This window comes from Peromyscus californicus, unplaced genomic scaffold, assembly GCF_007827085.1.
Source record: "Peromyscus californicus insignis strain IS unplaced genomic scaffold, ASM782708v3 Scaffold_13__1_contigs__length_99412109, whole genome shotgun sequence".
Taxonomy (NCBI): domain Eukaryota; kingdom Metazoa; phylum Chordata; class Mammalia; order Rodentia; family Cricetidae; genus Peromyscus; species Peromyscus californicus.
The window spans coordinates 93,937,206-93,955,069 of NW_026294424.1; the positions used below are offsets into that span (position 1 = coordinate 93,937,206).

At 43.8% G+C, this 17,864-nt stretch overlaps 1 protein-coding gene across 6 annotated transcripts in view; it reads left to right on the forward strand.

Annotated features, from left to right (window-relative positions):
• The window catches only part of Ptpn13 (protein tyrosine phosphatase non-receptor type 13), a 187,684-nt gene that overhangs the window by 94,135 nt on the left and 75,685 nt on the right, over positions 1-17,864 (forward strand). For all 6 annotated transcript variants that reach the window (XM_052735547.1, XM_052735548.1, XM_052735549.1 and 3 more), the window contains 8 exons: positions 1,748-1,843; positions 2,584-2,674; positions 9,083-9,302; positions 11,240-11,314; positions 11,432-11,606; positions 12,448-12,601; positions 15,351-15,489; positions 16,279-16,431. In XM_052735547.1, coding sequence (XP_052591507.1) covers positions 1,748-1,843; positions 2,584-2,674; positions 9,083-9,302; positions 11,240-11,314; positions 11,432-11,606; positions 12,448-12,601; positions 15,351-15,489; positions 16,279-16,431 — 1,103 coding nt within the window. The remainder of the gene's footprint in view (positions 1-1,747; positions 1,844-2,583; positions 2,675-9,082; positions 9,303-11,239; positions 11,315-11,431; positions 11,607-12,447; positions 12,602-15,350; positions 15,490-16,278; positions 16,432-17,864) is intronic.

Here is a 17,864-nt window from a genome sequence, read left to right on the forward strand (position 1 = left end):
ATTGGGGAGTATGAGAAGCAATGTCCAGTTCGGTGCTTTATTTACAAAGTTAGAAAGGAAAGCTGAAACATCTCAAAGGAAAAAGGACATTCAGGTAAGAGAAATGACAGGGCCTCGGCATCACTTCCAGGAAGTAACTGAGGGCTGTGGAGCTGGTCACCAGCAGGTGTGGTGGTGCAAGTCAAGAATTGGTTTGAGGAAAAACATGGTGATGAGTCTTCTACATAAATTTATTTTTAAATTTTGATTGAAGTTTTTGTATGATGAGCTTGGGGCTGTGAGCAAAGTTTTGTGCTCTCAAGCAGGTTTTCACCAATGAATCTGCAGCTTTCAAAATAAGTTACAAATCTTGGTGTGGACCAGAGGATGACAGTGTTTTAATAGCAACCCAAGGAGATTATAAATTGTCTTTTGAGGGGCTCTAGTGTTAAAGGATTTGAGAACTACAGTGCTGTGCCCAGAGTTTCTAATCTGGCAAGCCCACTTTCTATATGCTGGGTTATATGTAGAGCAAGATTATAGAAAGGAAATTAGACTAGAGAATCTAGACATGGATGGAGAGTGCCCACCACAGGGACAGTGGGAAGGAAGAAAAGGGTGTGGGTGAGGACATGGATGGACAGTGCCCACCACAGGGTCAGTGGGGAGGCAGAAAGGGGTGTGGGTGAGGACGTGGATGGACAGTGCCCACCACAGGGTCAGTGGGGAGGAAGAAAAGGGTGTGGGTGAGGACTTGGATGGACAGTGCCCACCACAGGGTCAGTGGGGAGGCAGAAAGGGGTGTGGGTGAGGACGTGGATGGACAGTGCCCACCACAGGGTCAGTGGGAAGGAAGAAAGGGATGTGGGTGAGGACATGGATGGACAGTGCCCACCACAGGGCAGTGGGGAGAAAGAAAGGGGTGGGACAGGAATATTTAGAAAGCAAAATCTGGGGGCTGGAGAGACAGCTCAATAATTAAGAGTACTGACTGCTCTTCCAGAGGGTCCTGGTTCATTTCCAAGCACCCACATGGCAGTTTGCAAATTGTCTACAACTCCAATCCCAGGGAATCGAACACCCGCTTCTAGCTTCCAAGGCCACCAGGCACACGTATGGTACATAGACATACACTTAGTTAAAACACTCATACACATTAAATAAACATTAAAAAATACTAATTTTTTAAAGCGGTGTTTCTATTTTAGTCCATGCTTGCCTCCTAGCTTTAGTCCCTTGCAGGAGGCACTCTCTGAACAGATCTCTGCAAGAGCCCTCCTGACGCCTTTCTTCTCTGGTAGAACTGAATGTCCTCTCTTGCATTGTGTATTTGTACACTTACCTTCTACATTGTAAAGTCTCTTGAATTGTGCTCTTGGGTGTTTGATCCCTTGTAGGAAGTACCTAACAGAAAACTACACATAGCATCCTAAAACTGACATGAATGTTGTTCCTAAAACATCCATACTGTCCTAAGAGCTTTGGGTGTTATTCATTTAATTCTCACAGCAACCTTCCAAGATGTTACTATAACCCCTTTTTTTGGCTAAAAAGAAAACAACAACAACAACAACAACAAAGCCCAGTCCAAGCAGTCTGTCCCCAGAATCAATGCTTTCCACCAGTATGCAAAGTGTCTCTACACTACAGCCTAATTTTTCAAATTTAAAGGAATTTGTAAAATGTTCTAATCAAAACTGAGTATGTTCTTTTTTAAAATTTGTGTGGCATTGCTAATAAACTTTCTGATTTTTAAAAATTCTTTTAGAACCAGTTCGAAGATACAAAACTTACCACAGTGATATCTTTAGTACCTCCAGTGAAAGTCCGTCTATTATTTCTTCTGAATCAGATTTCAGACAAGGTAAGCTTCACCCAAAGCAAGCAAATATTTTTTTTTTTTTTTTTTTTTTTTTTTTTTTTTGGTTTTTCGAGACAGGGTTTCTCTGTGTAGCTTTGCGCCTTTCCTGGAACTCACTTGGTAGTCCAGGCTGGCCTCGAACTCACAGAGATCCGCCTGGCTCTGCCTCCCGAGTGCTGGGATTAAAGGCGTGCGCCACCACCGCCCGGCTAAGCAAATATTTTTTAAGAAGCAACTATAACTATTTTTTAATATTATTTAAACAAAACTTGTCAAAATGTTAAGATTATAAAATGTTTCCTTTTAAAATTGTTATGTCAAATAATAGCAGTTTCATAAAATAGTGATATAATCAATTCATCATATAAGAAAGAAGTCATTGTCTTTAAAACTTAATGTGACTAGCCAGGCATGGTGGCACACCTTTAATCCCAGAATTTGGGAGGCAGAGGCAGACAGATCTCTGTGAGTTCAAGGCCAGCCTGGTCTACATAACAAGTCCAAGGATGGCCAGGGTTATATAGAAAAACCCTGTCTCAAAAAGAAACAAGAAAACAAACAAGAATAATAACAACAACACAGCTGATGTGACTTAACCTCAAAAGGATTTCATGGCATGTCATTGATCACATGGTTGTGATTCATACAAGTTATCTTATTTCTACTATGTGCTTGCGTTTTCGATAAGATTGCTTTCATATTTGTAGAACTTGTACCATTGTTCTATTTTTATTCACAATTAGTGAGAAGAAGTGAAGCTTCCAAGAGGGTTGAGTCTAGCAGTGGTCTCTCTGGAGTGGAAGAAGCTGGTCAGGGCCAGTCACAGAGACCAAGGTATGGCTTTGGGAAGCACTCATTTCTAGTCACAGGTGCTTGGTTTTGGTTCTCTTTAATTACAGTTGGCACTTGACTTTTTAAATTGCTGGTACAAGTAGATAAATGATCACGAAGGTTAAGGCATGGCATTAAAAGTCTGAAAACAGTAAACCTTAATTTCTAAAATGTAAATAGCAGTTATCTCTACTTTGAAGGACTGGGGCAGCTCAGGTATTCAGTACGAATTGGTTGAGTGAATAATTAGATTACCACTCTGTAAGCTATTATATAAAAAGTTAATGATTCGCTCACTAGTTGGCTTAAAGAGGTTCTCTGGCATATTTCTAAAGCCCATTTGAGCCACTGTGTAGCGTCAGCTTCATGCTGAAGTACCTGGCAAATTTCTTAGGAGATGTTACTGTTTGCGTGGCTAGAGCTAGAGTAATTGTGCTACAGTTGTGTCTACTTTGTCTTGTTTAAACTGAAAGAATTTTCAAACAAGTAGTGTGTTGGTATATATCACTGTCATGTGTACACAGTTGCCTTTCATGAACACAGAATGCTGACTTCAGATTTGTAACATGACAACTTAAGGTTCAAAGTTGGCCTGAAAGTGTATTTCCAAAGCATGAAAATCCCTTAAACTCACTCACTGTTTACTTCAGATACTACTAAGAGAATCATCTGGAAAATTTCAAATATTTGTCCTTAGCAAATGAATATGTTAGAGAATGTCCTTACCTGTAAACTATTAATAGACCATGTAATCCTAGCTGTGTGGTTAACAGTTAGTCATGGCTTAGAGTTCAGGTAATTAAGCTCATGTACTAAAAATTAATGTCCCAGGGTTTTTTTCCTTTCATTTCTTATAAATACTTGTAACATTTTTCTTTATAAAAATAATTTTCTACTTATATGATGGTATTTTAATTGCTGCTTTCTTATCATGAATACTCTGATTATTTCGGAACAAGTGGAAGGCAAAGGTAGATCTCTGCTCAGTATTACATGCTTTCTCAATGAAGCCAAAGCATTGAATGAACAATAAGAACCCAGAGTCAAACCACATTAAGCTCATGTTGAATTGAGGGAGAATGTTGTTTTTAGAATTTCCTCGTCTATGTCTGATTGAGAAAAATTGTGAATAGTTAATATCTCTTTTTAGCCTCCTCGAAAGAAGAAATAGGAGTAACTAGAAAAACCATTGAGATTTTGTGTTAGCACTGATTTCAGTCTGTTACTCAAGAATGCATTCCTGCAAAAGTATTATGGCATCTTGGGAGCTTTATCCGTTTTCTTAATAAAGAATGTCAAAAACATGAGTCATGAGAGACTTAATTTTGACCCTCTAGGTTTTAGTAAGGAAATGTTGACATTAAGGCCACTTTAACTTGCCAGTCCATGGGGTTTTTTTGTTTGTTTGTTTGTTTGTTTTGTTTTTGGTTTTTCGAGACAGGGTTTCTCTGTGTAGCTTTGCGCCTTTTCCTGGAACTCACTTGGTATCCCAGGCTGACCTTGAACTCACAGAGATCCGCCTGGCTCTGCCTCCCGAGTGCTGGGATTAAAGGCGTGCGCCACCACCGCCCAGCTAAAGAACACCTATTTCTTTTTTTTTTTTTTTAAGATTTATTTATTTATTATGTATACAGTGTTCTGTTTGCATGTATCCCTGCAGGCCAGAAGAGGGAGCCAGATCTCATTACAGGTGGTTGTGAGCCACCATGTGGTTGCTGGGAATTGAACTTAGGACCTCTGGAAGAACAGCCAGTGTTCTTAACCTCTGAGCCATCTCTCCAACCCACCAGTCCATGTTTTAAGGGTGCACTGTCACTGGGGACACCAATCCTCTGCAGTGTTCATGGCACTAAGTTAGAAGAATGGGGGAGAGACGTCTGGGACACACTGATTGCTCAGTGTGCGTATGTGTTGTCACATGGAAATTGCTGAACTTCACTTCTTTTAACTAGTTCCATCATTTCCTGCCCACAGGAATACACATGACTAAAATACTGTCAGAATTCCTTGTGAGGCACAGGCTTTCCTGGGTATAGGCCAGGGTTTCTGATGGCCCCCTCACTGTGCCAGCACATGGCCACAAGCTCCTGAGTTGTGCTTTGGGCAGCACTGAGTTTGGACATGTTGCATGCTTCCTTATGAGAACATTTCCATCTCCTTTAGTTAGAATGAAATGGCGAAACAGACCCAGAGAGCTGCTGATGTCTATTATGGGGTGAGGAAGACACTAACAGGAAACAGTGAGTCAGATGGAGCAGAATGAGCAATTTCTGAATTCTGAGCTATCAAAAGTGTTTTTAATGACTAAAAAAGATATTCAAAGCTGCTTCCAAAGAGTGTCTCCTAATCTTTTCACATGATAGCTTTTGGAGTGACGTTACACATCACGTCCTCCCCCTGCCTCTGTGCCTCCCTGATGGTGGTGTGACTCTCTTTCTGAGTATATTAACAAACAGCTTGTTCCCCTGAGTACATTAGCAGACAATGTATATACTCCATCTTCAGCAATGCAGTATTTTTTTAGATTTGGAGCTTGTTTTTGTTTTTACATCTCAAATTTAAAAATATAAAATGTTTATGAAACATTTTACATCTATATTTGAAGAGATAAACTGATAAATCGTCTTTGCTGCTGAGATTAGTTCTAGTTAATGAAAATGCATTATTTGAGTTAAAATGCATAGACTCAAGTTCTTTCTACTTTTGACTCCAGGTAAAGGTAAGCTGTAGGATCATATTCACTCAGGACCTGCTGGGCACCCACCACATACTAGATAATTTGAGGTACCAGAGGCAGAGCTGAGAACAGCACCCAGAAACAACTCCCCCAAGAGATTACCTAGAGATGAGAGCTAGCCGGCAGACCATGAAAACAAAGGAAGCAGCACGCTGCCAGGTAGTGGTGCTTGGAAGGAAACCAAAGCAGAGCAGTGCAGCAGGTGATCAGAACGTGGTGTCTGCATCCTGCTGTTCGTGGGTAGTGTGACCAGAGCAGGTGTCCCTCAAGGGCTGACACCCAGCATAAAATTGAAGTAAAAGAGTGATCATTGCAGAGTCGGTGTGAGCGGTGTTCGGGTGCAAAGATGCTGAAGTAGGGGAGGTCTGGGTAGTTCTCTGTCAACTTGGCACCAACCAGAGTCTTCTGAGAGGTGAAAACCTCAATTAAGAACATGCCTCCAGCCAGGCGGTGGTGGTCCACACGCCTTTATCCCATCACTCGGGAGGCAGAGGCAGTTGGATCTCTGTGAGCTCACGGCCAGCCTGGTCTACAGAGTGAGATCCAGGAAAGCCAGGGCTATTAGACAAAGAAACCCTTTCTCTGGTGGAGGGGGGGCGAAGAAGGAAATATCTCCATAAGATTAGACTGCAGGCAAGCATGTAGGACATTCTTAATTATTGATCAGTGGTGAAGGGCCCAGCCCGTGGTTGGTAATGCCATCCCTGGGCTTGTGGTCCTGGGTTCTATAAGAAAGCAGGTTGAGCAAGCTAAGCCAGTAGGCAGCACCCATCTGTGGCCTCTGCATCAGCTCCTGCGTCCAGGTTCCTGCCCTGTTTTGAGTTCCTGTTCTGACTTCCTTCAGTGATGGACTATGATGTGGACGTGTGAGCCAAGTGAGCCCTTTCCTCCCTGACTTGTTTTTGGTCATGTGCTTCTCCGCAGCAACAGTAACCCTAACTATGACAGGGAGACATGTCATCTACCATAGCAGTAAAAAAGCAGTGTGGCTACAACAGAGTGAGTGAAGAACACTGTACACAAGGAGTGGAGACCAAACAGTCAGGGCCCTGATTCGGGGAGGTCACAGATGCTCAGGGAAAGACTTCAGTTGTAAGGGAAGCCATGGATGACTAAAAGCATGAAAAGCCAAGATGTAGCCTAACATCCCAGTCACCTATGCAGAAAGTAGATAATGCAGACGGTGCAGACTGGACGGTTAGTGCTGGAGGATAGTCAGATGTGAGTGTCTCACAGGTTGTGCTTTCAGCATGGGATGCATGATTAGATTTGCAGTTAATAAGGAAGAAGAAATAAGAATGACTCCTAAGTTGTTTCCTGAACAACTGGTAAATGATCGCAAGATTAGACATAAGAACAAAAGTAAAGTGGCTTTGATTTAGAAATAGAAAGCTAAAGGTGTACATTAACATCCAAGTACAGCGCTTGCATTGCTTTCCCTTTCAGTGAAAGGGTAAGGGAAAGTCAGCCATTGAGAGAAGAAGGAGAGCATACTGGACAAGACAGCTGGGCGGTGGTGGTGCACGCCTTTAATCCCAGCACTTGGGATCTCTGTGAGTTTGAGGCCAGCCTGGGCTACAGAGTGAGTTCCAGGAAAGGCGCAAAACTGTCTCGAAAAAACAAAATAATAATAATAATAGGAAAGGCACAAAGCTGTCTCGAAAAACAAAATAATAATAATAATAATAATAATATTAAATAAAAAGACAAGACAGGCAATGCTGAAGGAGGGTCCAGGGAGCAGTGGACCAGGTAGCCTGGCTCTGCAGTTGGATGGGTGATGAGGTCATAGGCAAAGGCGTGATTACACTGCCGATGAACTTAGATCCAAACAAGGTTGGGCAAGAGGAGAAGAGTCACAGAAATGACCATGCTGGGAGCCAGTAGAAGAGTCAGTGCGTTGTCTGAGCAAGGAGAGTAGAGCACAGTAGACATAACATGATGATTTAAATACGGGAGAACAGAAGCAGGGATTTGGGGGCTACATGGTTGCCTGCTGTGGAAGAGAGGGGTTCAGAATGTCAGAAGACGTCCAGGATGCATGCGTCATAACAATGAGTGATGACAAGAGTCGTGGTAGGAAGAAACGGAGAACAAAGCTGAGCAGACACTCAAATCCTCGATTAATGCCGGGGAGTAACCAGTCGAATGGTGAGTGCCCAGAACACAGCAGCCAGCAGCTGTCATTCCATCTCATGTACTTACGGGAGCTGGTCTGTTTGAAAAGGAGTCTGTAGGTCTGGAAGCTGAAGTAAGAAGTAAGCAGAGGGGTTGAGGAGATGGCTCAGAGGGCGAGGCGTCTACCGTGCAAGCACAGGGACCTGAGTTTGATCCCAGAACCTCTAACAAGCCAGGTGTGGCACGTGCTTGATCTCAGCTCTGGAGAGGCAGAGACAGGTGGATCCATAGGGCTCACTGGTCAGCCAGTCTTGATAAATCAGCCAAGCCTAGGACCTGTTGAGAGACCTTGGCTCAAAAAATGAGATGGGCAGCTCCTAAGGAACAATACCTAAGGTTGACCTTTGACCTTCACCCACATGTACTCACACATGAAAATACAAGAACTAAGCAGAATTTCATTGACCTTCAAGGCATAGGTCCATAGGAATAAAACAGCCCCTGTCTGAGAGAACCACAGGGGAAGCAATTCTTCAGGGGATGCTGGAGTGTTCCTAGAGGGGTCGAGGTACAGGTCTACCCTGTGGGACAGCATTATAGCAATACATGAAAATACAACAAAATGGGATGTAGACTAGAATGCCACTCACTAATGGAGAGCACTCTGACCCCAGACATAGAGGACTTCCTCAGATCAGCATCCAGTTCCCCAAGGCTCTGGTCACCAGCTGAGTGTCTCGGCTTCTGTTCTTCCTGCAGACCAGCCATTAATCAGGGGTCCCTCCAGCCTTCCCGCTCTGACGCTTAGCTAAAGTGGACTAGGGGATTTTATGGAAGCTTCATTCCATGAGCATGACTGATTATTAGCGCTGTCTCCAGTCAAGTGTGGGGCTGAAAGTTCAAGGAAGGCTTCTCTTCTGGGTCAGCCCTACTCTAGAAACTACGGACCTTTCTTCACTCCAACAATAGAGTACCATGTTTTCCAGAAAATGCCAAGGTGTTTAAGAGCTCTGTATCAGGAACAAGATCCTCAGTCTGGAAATCTTCAGTGTTTGTTTTCCTTTCTTCTAAAGGAGATGTGACAGGAACAAGATTCAAAGACCAAATACTGGAACAGAGATTCTCTGATCACCCTTTCTATCAGGAAATTACCAAAAAAAAAAAAAAAAAAAAATCACAATAATCATTGCAGGAATGGAACATATAGCTATATAGATAATATTTATAAGAGACTTTATACATCATTTCACTGTGCCACACCATGTAATACCAACTCAGGTTTAGTTCCTGAGCGCTTAATTAGGTAGTTCATAAGTGCCTCTAATTCCAGTTTGAGGAGAGCGAGCACTCTTGGTCCCTGCAGACACTTGCACACATGTGGTGTATATAAACTCACACAAGCACACAAATATATACATGAATTAAAAATAGTAAGCCTTTGAAAACAAGTGAATGTTTACATTCATGATACTTTACTTGACATGGAGTTTCCTGCATTAGCCTTCAAACGTGCTTTCTCAGCAGCCTTTATTTTTCTTCTCTTTCCTCTGTATTAGACAATATGAAACATCCCTTGACGGCAACTTCATCAATCAGGAGATGATGCTAAAGCGACAAGAAGAGGAAATGATGCAGTTGCAAGCCAGGATGGCTCTCCGACAGTCTCGGTTGAGCCTGTATCCAGGGGACACGATCAAAGCTTCCATGCTTGACATCTCTAGAGATCCACTAAGAGAAATTGCCCTGGAGACAGCCATGACCCAGAGAAAACTGAGGGTAAGGCTGGCCCCAGGCCAGTGTCCAGATTTGCTCTTTGAGGACTGTTAGCCAGAGCACTTTGAAAACACGTTAGGTTTTCCTCAGTGGTGTAGTCACACATAAGCTGTCCGTGATGTCAGTAACCTCTCACACATGCTCCTGTGGGTCACAAAGAACAGATTCCTTTAAAAAGATCTGAAAGGAGAAGGAATGCTAGTTCAGACGAAGAAGGGGATTGGGGGAGGGGACAAGAGGGGGTGATAGGATGTGCTTATGGCCAAAATACATTATATACATGCATGGATGTCATGACGAAACCCATTGTTGTTTATAATTAATATACGCTAATAGAGAGTTGCTGTAGATATCCTAAAGATAACAGATATCCTAAAGGTGAAATTGGAATTCTACATTAGTTCTCATTAGGATCAAGCATCTTGTCTGATATGAGTCAATATTTAGCTGCTTACTTTATTTCATTTTCAAAATAGCATTAGGTGGATTTAGAGTATCTTAACTGTACTTTTATGACTTACATGTATGCCTACGCATGGTGGTACATGCCTATAATCTCTACACTCAAGAGACCGAGGCAGAAGGATCATGACTTTGAGATTTACCTGGATGACATAATTCCATGGCTAACCTGGGCTACATAGCAAGCTCATAGAAAATGTACGTGTATTCCCAGGCATGGTTTCATGTCTTGGTAGTCTCAGCTACTCAGGAGGTTGAAGCAAGGTCATTGTCTAGCAGTGTGAAACTGGGCAGCATAGCAAACCTGTCTCGGAAGAAATATTTTTAAAAAACAAAAATATGAATAACATGCATCATCCTTGAGAGCAACTGGTTTTATTCAATATAACAGGGAGTTACTTTTTAATAGTAAGAAACTCACTAGCCCATAAATCAAGAGATGGACTACAGAGCTCAAGGTTAGTTCAAAAGTACACAAATGTTTTTGAGTGCATTCCATGTCTCTGCTCAGCCATTCTCAGAATGTTGGCATTGATTGCCTTTTTGGTAAAATTCTAGCATCATCATCATCATTTTATGTATGGGTGTTTTTCTTGCATATATGTCTGTGCACTGCACGTAAGCCTTTTGCCTGCAGAGGATAAAATAGCACATCGAATCTGGAGCTAGAGGTTATGTGAGTTCAGGGAACGGAGCTGCAGTCCTTCCAAAGAGCAGTCTGAGCTCCTGACTGCTGAGCTGCCTCTGCAGCCCAACTGTGATTCTCCTTGTAGTCTAGAAGATGGTGTTAACTTCAGACCTCGGGTCCTCCCCCTGCAGTATTCAAGGCAGGAAGGGGCAGTGCTGCATCTCATAGTTGAAAGCGGGAGGGGATGGCTTTTCTATTTGTCATATTTTCCTTTAACTACTAGACCTTTAATATATTTTTATAAACATACATTGAATTAGGCTTCCTTCTCAAGAAGTAAACATTTCATTGCCCAGATTTTTATATGTGGAATTAATTTCTAAGACACTGTACAATTCCAAAGTTTTTAGATTGACAGTGAAATACAACTAAATGTATTGTAAGTTAAATGGAAGAAATTTAATGAAATTTGACCAGTTAATTATTCTAACCAAACGTGTCCAATGAAGTGATAAGCCAGATGTCATACAATATACTTTGGGCTTCCAATGTGATAATTCTGTACAAGCATGAAGGACATACACATGTGCAGACCTTTTTCATAAGCCTTAGTTTCAGACCCCCACATGAATATGTACACACACAGTGGTGCATATACCATGAAAACTTTGTATAAAGCATTCTCCATTCCTGATCTAACCAAACCCAATGTACTCCACTGAAAGTTTCTACATTTGTTACATAGCACCTCCTTCTAATGTATGATTTTTTATTCTTGCACTATTTTCCTTTTAAAGAAAGACCTAGGATAAATAGTAAAAATAATTTATTCTATTTATGTGACTTGCAGAATTTCTTTGGCCCTGAGTTTGTGAAGATGACAATTGAGCCATTTATTTCTTTGGATTTGCCACGGTCTATCCTTGTAAGTAGTAAAGCCGTTTCTGTCCCTCTTAGAAAATAAGTTGAATGGTTCTCTAAAAGCAAGTCTAAATGTTACAATGCTTCCTTTAATAAATACCGTCATTTTTCTCAATTGTAGAATAAGAAGGGGAAAAATGAGGACCACCGGAGAAAAGTGAACATAATGCTCCTGAGTGGGCAGAGACTCGAGCTCACCTGTGACACCAAGACCGTGTGCAAAGACGTCTTCGATATGGTCGTGGCTCATGTTGGCTTAGTGGAGCATCATCTGTTTGCTCTAGCTACCCTCAAAGGTGACTACATGCTTTAATTCAGAGTTCAGAATAGAAAGGTGGCAGCAAGATGCCCTCCTGTACGGTATCGTGCTGAGCTCCATTTGGGGAAAGAGTAATTAAATAGGCCGGTCGGCGTCGAGAGACAGAAGGGAGTTAGGGACTTTCCCCAGCTCCATTCATTGTGTTTGTGAGGCTCCTTCTGTATCTGTGGAGAGTTTTTCCACTGCTTGTGCTTGAATAATAAACAATTCATTCTGTAGACTCACCCAGTAAGTATGCAACTAGCACTTTCTTGATCCCGGTTTACAATTAAGCAAGTGGCCCCAGGGGGTGGAAAAAGCTAGTACCTAGCTCTAGGACTTACTCACTCTCCCTCTGGACTAACAAGGTAATATTGTCTATTTTGAGACAGAATTTCTATTTATTTCTTACACATTCTGTACAAGTCAGATTTGTGAAATAACTATTCTATTAGCAAACAATGGCTAATATTTATGGGCACACTGTGCTCTAACACCTGCCTTCCAGCGTGTTTCATATCCATTTTGTCACTGGATTTTTACAACAACCCTATGATGCAGGAACCACCATTATCCTGATCTTTCAGACAGGAAAAGTGATGTCTGGGGTGGAAAAGTAGTTTATCCACACAGGCAGTAAGCGGAGTGACCAGGAGCCGAGTCCAGGTCTGTGTGGTTAGCCCTGGTTTGAGGGGCCCTGGTGCACACTGAATGCAGCTGTTCGCAGTACTCAGAGTCCACTGTGCTTCTGACGGTCAGCTAAGCAGAAATGCAGACAGACAGCAGAGGAAAGAAGGAAGACTTGGTGCTTTCTGAATGCCGTTCTCATTCTGTTTCAGAGAATGAATATTTCTTTGTTGATCCTGACTTAAAATTAACCAAAGTGGCCCCAGAGGGATGGAGAGAAGAACCAAAGAAAAAGGGCAAAGCCGCTGTTGAGTTCACTTTGTTCTTCCGGATCAAATTTTTCACGGATGATGTTAGTTTGATACAGTGAGTGCACAAGGGTTTCTTTCTTGCTCTTTCTGGCCCCACTCTGTTGACCTCTTTAACCTGCTGGCACTGGACTCCTTGATAGAGGTCCACGACAATTCCTTCTTCATTTCAAAGAAACGCGGAGGTCCCTCCTTATCCATGTTTTTGCTGCCACCGTTTCAGTTACTGGGGCTCATTCACGATCAGAAAATACTCTGGAAAATTATGTCATCAGAGTTTGCATTAATTTTAAGTTAGGTGTAGTTCCGAGTGTTTTGATGGGATCCTGTGTCACCCTTTTACACCCTGCGTAAGGCACAAGTTGTCTCTTCATCCTGTGTACCCATGCCCTGCACACCCCCTGTGTACCCATGCCCTGCACACCCCCTGTGTACCCATGCCCTGCACACCCCCTGTGTACCCATGCCCTGCACACCCCCTGTGTACCCATGCCCTGCACACCTCCTGTGTACCCATGCCCTGCACACCTCCTGTGTACCCATGCCGTGCACACCTCCTGTGTACGCATGCCCTGCACACCTCCTGTGTACCCATGCCCTGCACACCTCCTGTGTACCCATGCCCTGCATACCTCCTGTGTACCCATGTCCTGCACACCCCCTGTGTACCCATGCCCTGCACACCTGTGTACCCATGCCCTGCACACCCCGTGTACCCATGCCCTGCACACCTCCTGTGTACCCATGCCCTGCACACCTCCTGTGTACCCATGCCCTGCACACCTCCTGTGTAACCATGCCCTGCACACCTCCTGTGTACCCATGCCCTGCACACCTCCTGTGTACGCATGCCCTGCACACCTCCTGTGTACGCATGCCGTGCACACCCCGTGTACGCATGCCCTCACACCTCCTGTGTATGCATGCCCTGCACACCTCCTGTGTACCCATGCCCTGCACTCCCCCTGTGTACCCATGCCCTGCACACCTCCTGTATACCCATGCCGTGCACACTTCCTATGTACGCATGCCCTGCACACCTCCTGTGTACCCATGCCCTGCACACCTCCTGTGTACCCATGCCCTGTACACCTCCTGTGTATGCATGCCCTGCACACCTCCTGTGTACCCATGCCCTGTACACCTCCTGTGTACCCATGCCCTGTACACCTCCTGTGTACCCATGCCCTGCACACCTCCTGTGTACCCATGCCGTGCACACCTCTTGTGTACCCATGCCCTGCACACCTCCTGTGTAACCATGCCCTGCACACCTCCTGTGTACGCATGCCCTGTACACCTCCTGTGTACCCATGCCCTGCACACCTCCTGTGTACCCATGCCCTGCACACCTCCTGTGTACCCATGCCATGCACACTTCCTGTGTACCCATGCCGTGCACACCTCCTGTGTACGCATGCCCTGTGCACCTCCTGTGTACCCATGCCGTGAACACTCCCTGTGTACCCATGCCGTGCACACCTCCTGTGTACCCATGCCCTGTGCACCTTCTGCCTATGAGTTGCTCAGTGGCATCGTGTTATCAGACCAGCTGTGGTGGCATTGCAGTGCTTGTATACTTGTAACTACTACTTTCTGATGGTTCCAAAGCATGAGAGTGGTGATTGGCAGCTCTGGCAGGCCAAGGGAGCTGTACAGTGCTTCTTTTAAGTGAGCAGGTGAAACTCCTTGACTTCCTGAGGAAACAAAACCCTGTGAGACTGCTAACCTCTCTGTCACCTGTGCTTAATCTCTTACTGCACCTAATTGCAAGTTAGCCTTTGTCCCGTATACACGTATTTAGGAAAGTACAATGTGCAGGGTCTGGGACTTCTCATGGCTTCCAGCTTCCATACAGCATGTATTCCCTACAAAGGAAGGGCAATATCAGTAAATGATTTCTTTCTTTTTTATTATTATTTTTATTGAAAAAAATATACAATAAATTCTAATCACACTTTTCCCCTCCCCAGCTCATCCCAGATCTTCCCCACCAACTCAACTCCATATCCCTTTTCTCTTAAAAAAAAAAAAAGAAAGCAAACAAAAGAAACACACACACACACACACACACACACACACACATACACATACACACAGAAACAGAAACAGAAAACAAAATATACAAGCAAATGACCAATAAAAAAAATTCTAAACAAAGCAAAAGGAGACAAAAAAAACCTACAAAAAAATACCATTGAGTTGGTTTTGTGTTGGCCATCTACTCTGGGGCAAGGGCCTACTCTGAAGTATGGTTACTATATCCAGAGAGACTCCATTGGAGAAAGCCAACTTTTCCTGTGCAAGCAGGTATCATTTGCAAATAGATCCTTAGTTAGTGGTGGGAACCTGTGTCTACTCCCCCATCTCATCACTTGGACCCTGTCTGGTTTAAACCTGTGCAGGCCTTATACATGCTACAGTGTCTGTGAGTTCATATGAACACCAGTCCTGTTGTGTGTGTGTACAACACTGTTTCCGTGGAGTCGTCCATCTTAGAATCTTTCCACCTCCTTTCCACGTAGCTCCCTGAGCCTGGAAGGGAGGGTTTGCTGAAAATACCCCATTTAGGACTGAGTACTCCAAAGTCTCTCACTCTCTGCACATTGACCATCTATGGGTCTCCATGTTAGTTCCCATCTGCTTCGAGAAGAAGCTTCTCTGATGATGGACGAGTTCCTTGAAGGCCTTAGGAAAGCTTAATGACAATCTTAATTAAAAGTGTTGGAAACTGTGCCTATAATCAAAATCATCCCAACGTTCAACCTCAGAAGTCAAGGTGTCTGTGTGCATCTGTGTTTTCACAGACACAGCCTAACATGCCATCAGTATTACCTTCAGCTGCGGAAGGACATTCTGGAGGAGCGGGTGCACTGTGACGATGAGACCGCCCTCCTGCTCGCGTCCTTGGCGCTCCAGGCCGAGTATGGAGATTACCAACCAGAGGTAGGACTGGTTTTCTCTTCTGAGAGCCGTTTTGTATTGGTAGTTTTGTTTCTTTTCTATATGTGCTTTAGTTTGCTTTCCTTTGTTGTTAGGGAATCAACCAGGGCCTGCTGGACAAGCATTTTCCACTGAGTTACATCCACAGCTTTTTTATTCTTCTTCTTAGCAATCATGGTTGATGTCATGATTTTTCTTTTAAACTCCTTTAGTTCCTTGAAGTACCCTGGCTCACCACACACATCACCCCCATCCCATACTTTGACTCTGTACAATCACATAGTGTGAAGTTTATTTCTCTTTTTAAAACTGTCTTGTTTTGGAGTTTAGGACTATCTAGCTCCAAGCCCTCCTTCTCCTGTGTTCTGAGCAATAAAGAGAGAGGCTTAGTAGAGGAGATAGAGGTCAAGCATGGAGGACTCTGCCTTCCACACAGATCCACACAGCGAAAGGCTGGGAACCTGGCAGAGGTCACTGTGTGGCAAACTGTGTTCAAACCTTTATGTTCCTAAGTGAAAGAGACCCGAGAGAAAGCAGGAGACCAGAGACCACCAGCTTAGCAGCACCCTTCTTACTACATCACCCCTTAGCTGTCTCGACAAAAGACCCTTAAGCATCTCCTGAAACTTGCCCATCAGTCCAGCTGTTCTGCTCACCGAGGAAGAGAGCTGCATTCTGCAGAGAGAAGTAGAATCTCGTCTCTTGGCAGAGGCAAGAACTTCAAGGCAGGAGGAAGAGGCTTCACACCGAGATAGGCAAGTGGACCTCTTACAACAGCGTCCTTTCTCCTAGGTCCACGGAGTGTCCTACTTTCGCCTGGAGCATTATTTGCCTGCCAGAGTGATGGAGAAGCTTGACTTGTCCTATGTTAAAGAGGAGTTACCCAAATTGCATAACACCTATGCAGGCGCTTCTGAGAAGGAGACCGAGCTGGAGTTCTTAAAGGTAAGCATGCAGAGTGACCAGTAATGAGCAGTGCCGCATGCTCAAAATGAGCCAGAGGTGGAGGACACTAATAAAGTTAGGGGCACTGTCTGACCCTCTGCAGCCTCTGGCTGATTCCTGCCTAAAACTGTAGCAGTTTAATTCTCATGTGTGAAAGAGAAAATGAGATTCAAAGAAAATGAGGTATTCCAAGGTCAGTAGCACTGTGAGGGACAAAATTCTTACTTTAACCTGTATCTATCTGGCTATTAATTCCATGTCTTTATCCTATTCCATACTGAAAAATCAAGCTGCATCATGAAGAAGAAGAGTGAATTTGATGACTGAGTAAATGTGAGATGCACATTCATGCCCATTCTAGAATGTTGATTCTTGTTTTTAAGATGTGAGTTAGGCAGGGCGGTGGTGGCACACGCCTTTAATCCCAGCACTCGGGAGGCAGAGCCAGGCGGATCTCTGTGAGTCGAGGCCAGCCTGGGCTACAGAGTGAGTTCCAGGAAAGGCGCAAAGCTACACAGAGAAACCCTGTCTCGAAAAACAAAAACAAACAAAAAAAGATGTGAGTTAGTCCTTGTTCTAGGTGATAACTAGTTCCTGTGGATGCAGAGATACAGAGGAAATGGCTTACAGCTTGAGTTCCGTCATCAGCTTCCTGTTAGCCTACAAATAAAGTGCATTTGTTACAGAAAAGAAAGGTAAGTAAGCTTTAGTACAGGAAATTTCTCTATTGAGGAAAAGAAACTTGGAGAACATTGTCATGTTGCAGCAGCCCAGGAAGAATAAACCTTCTGTTTGCTGGTCCATAGTATAGAGAGCCAAGCTTCTCAGCTCTCAGATACCTTGGACGAAGCTCCATTCACTGATTCACAACATCCTTAAAGTAGAATGTATGGTAAGAGAGCCAAAGTGGTTTGTTTTGTTGGAGTCACATTTAAAGTTAAGCTGTAAACTCAATTTTCTGTAGCCATTGTGTTCAGTACTTGCAAGAGCTAAGTAGCAGCATGTATCTTTAAAGGAGGCCATAGATTTCCGCCTCCCTAGTGCAGCCCAGGCCCTGTTCACCTCATGACAGCCCTTTTCTGCCTTTTCCATCTTAGCCCTTAGGTGAGAAATGATGCAGAGTTGGGCTCTTTAAAGATGGCTTTAGATTTATTATTTTTAATATTATTTGTATGTGCACTCATGCATGTATGTGCATGCTTTTACATTGAGTGTAGGTGTCCACGGAAACACAGGTGTCAGAGCCTCTGGAGCTGGAGTTGAGGCCATTGTGAGTCACCCATGGGTGCTGGGAACCAAACTCCAGTCTTCTCTGCAAGGCAGTATGTGATCTTAACCACTGAGCCACCTTCCAGCCCCAGCATTATAATTTTAACTTGTCTTACTAATTACGTTTTTACTGACCACTTTCTCATGGTTTATTTTCCATTCAT